Here is a 568-nt window from a genome sequence, read left to right as displayed (position 1 = left end):
ACTAAAAGAAGATTTAAAATATTCCTTTCTTTATCATTTCCAAAAACTCACCGGTTGCCTCACACGGCAGAGCCAATTCTTCCAAAACAGAGCCTTGAACTGGTGTAGAGCATGCCCCATATTGTCTTTTCTTTCCTTCATCCACTTGCAGAGTGGCTTCTTAAGGACTTTCTAGCTCAGAATCATCTCACCAAGCAGTCTGAACGTATTATTCAGTAGCTGATTAATCCCAGCACTGCAGAATAGTGCAAAAGATTTGCCTGCTTGCTGAGAAAAGATGAGATTATGTTTCTGCCTCTTGTTTTGCAGTCATTGAGGAATCTCATCTTTCCATTTGCTTAGTGCAATGAACAGTAAGGGGATGGGTTTGTATAAATGCCTTCAGGGTGCTTTACTCCACAGTGTATGTTCTGCACTTGTTTCTACTTTTCTGGAATAAAAATTAATGCAAACAACAGGAAAAAAAAGGATATGTAACACACATTTGTCTTTTCCCAGACTTTGGTGACTTACTGTTACTGCAGTGTTAATGTCATTTTGCATGCATATGCTTAGATTTTTGGAAAAA

The 568-nt window shown here is 38.4% G+C and overlaps 1 protein-coding gene across 1 annotated transcript in view; it reads right to left on the bottom strand.

Annotated features, from left to right (window-relative positions):
- ABCA13 (ATP-binding cassette, sub-family A (ABC1), member 13) overlaps positions 1-120 on the bottom strand; it is a 207,582-nt gene extending 207,462 nt beyond the window's left edge. Inside the window, exon 1 of the mRNA XM_009883803.1 lies at positions 52-120. Within this exon, the coding sequence (XP_009882105.1) occupies positions 52-120 (69 nt within the window). The remainder of the gene's footprint in view (positions 1-51) is intronic.
- Between the last annotated feature and the right edge of the window lie 448 nt (positions 121-568).

Source organism: Charadrius vociferus, unplaced genomic scaffold (genome assembly GCF_000708025.1).
Source record: "Charadrius vociferus isolate BGI_N301 unplaced genomic scaffold, ASM70802v2 scaffold103, whole genome shotgun sequence".
In the NCBI taxonomy this organism is placed as follows: domain Eukaryota; kingdom Metazoa; phylum Chordata; class Aves; order Charadriiformes; family Charadriidae; genus Charadrius; species Charadrius vociferus.
The sequence above is the reverse complement of the archived record's forward strand: the minus strand, read 5'-3'. Positions and strand labels throughout refer to the sequence as shown.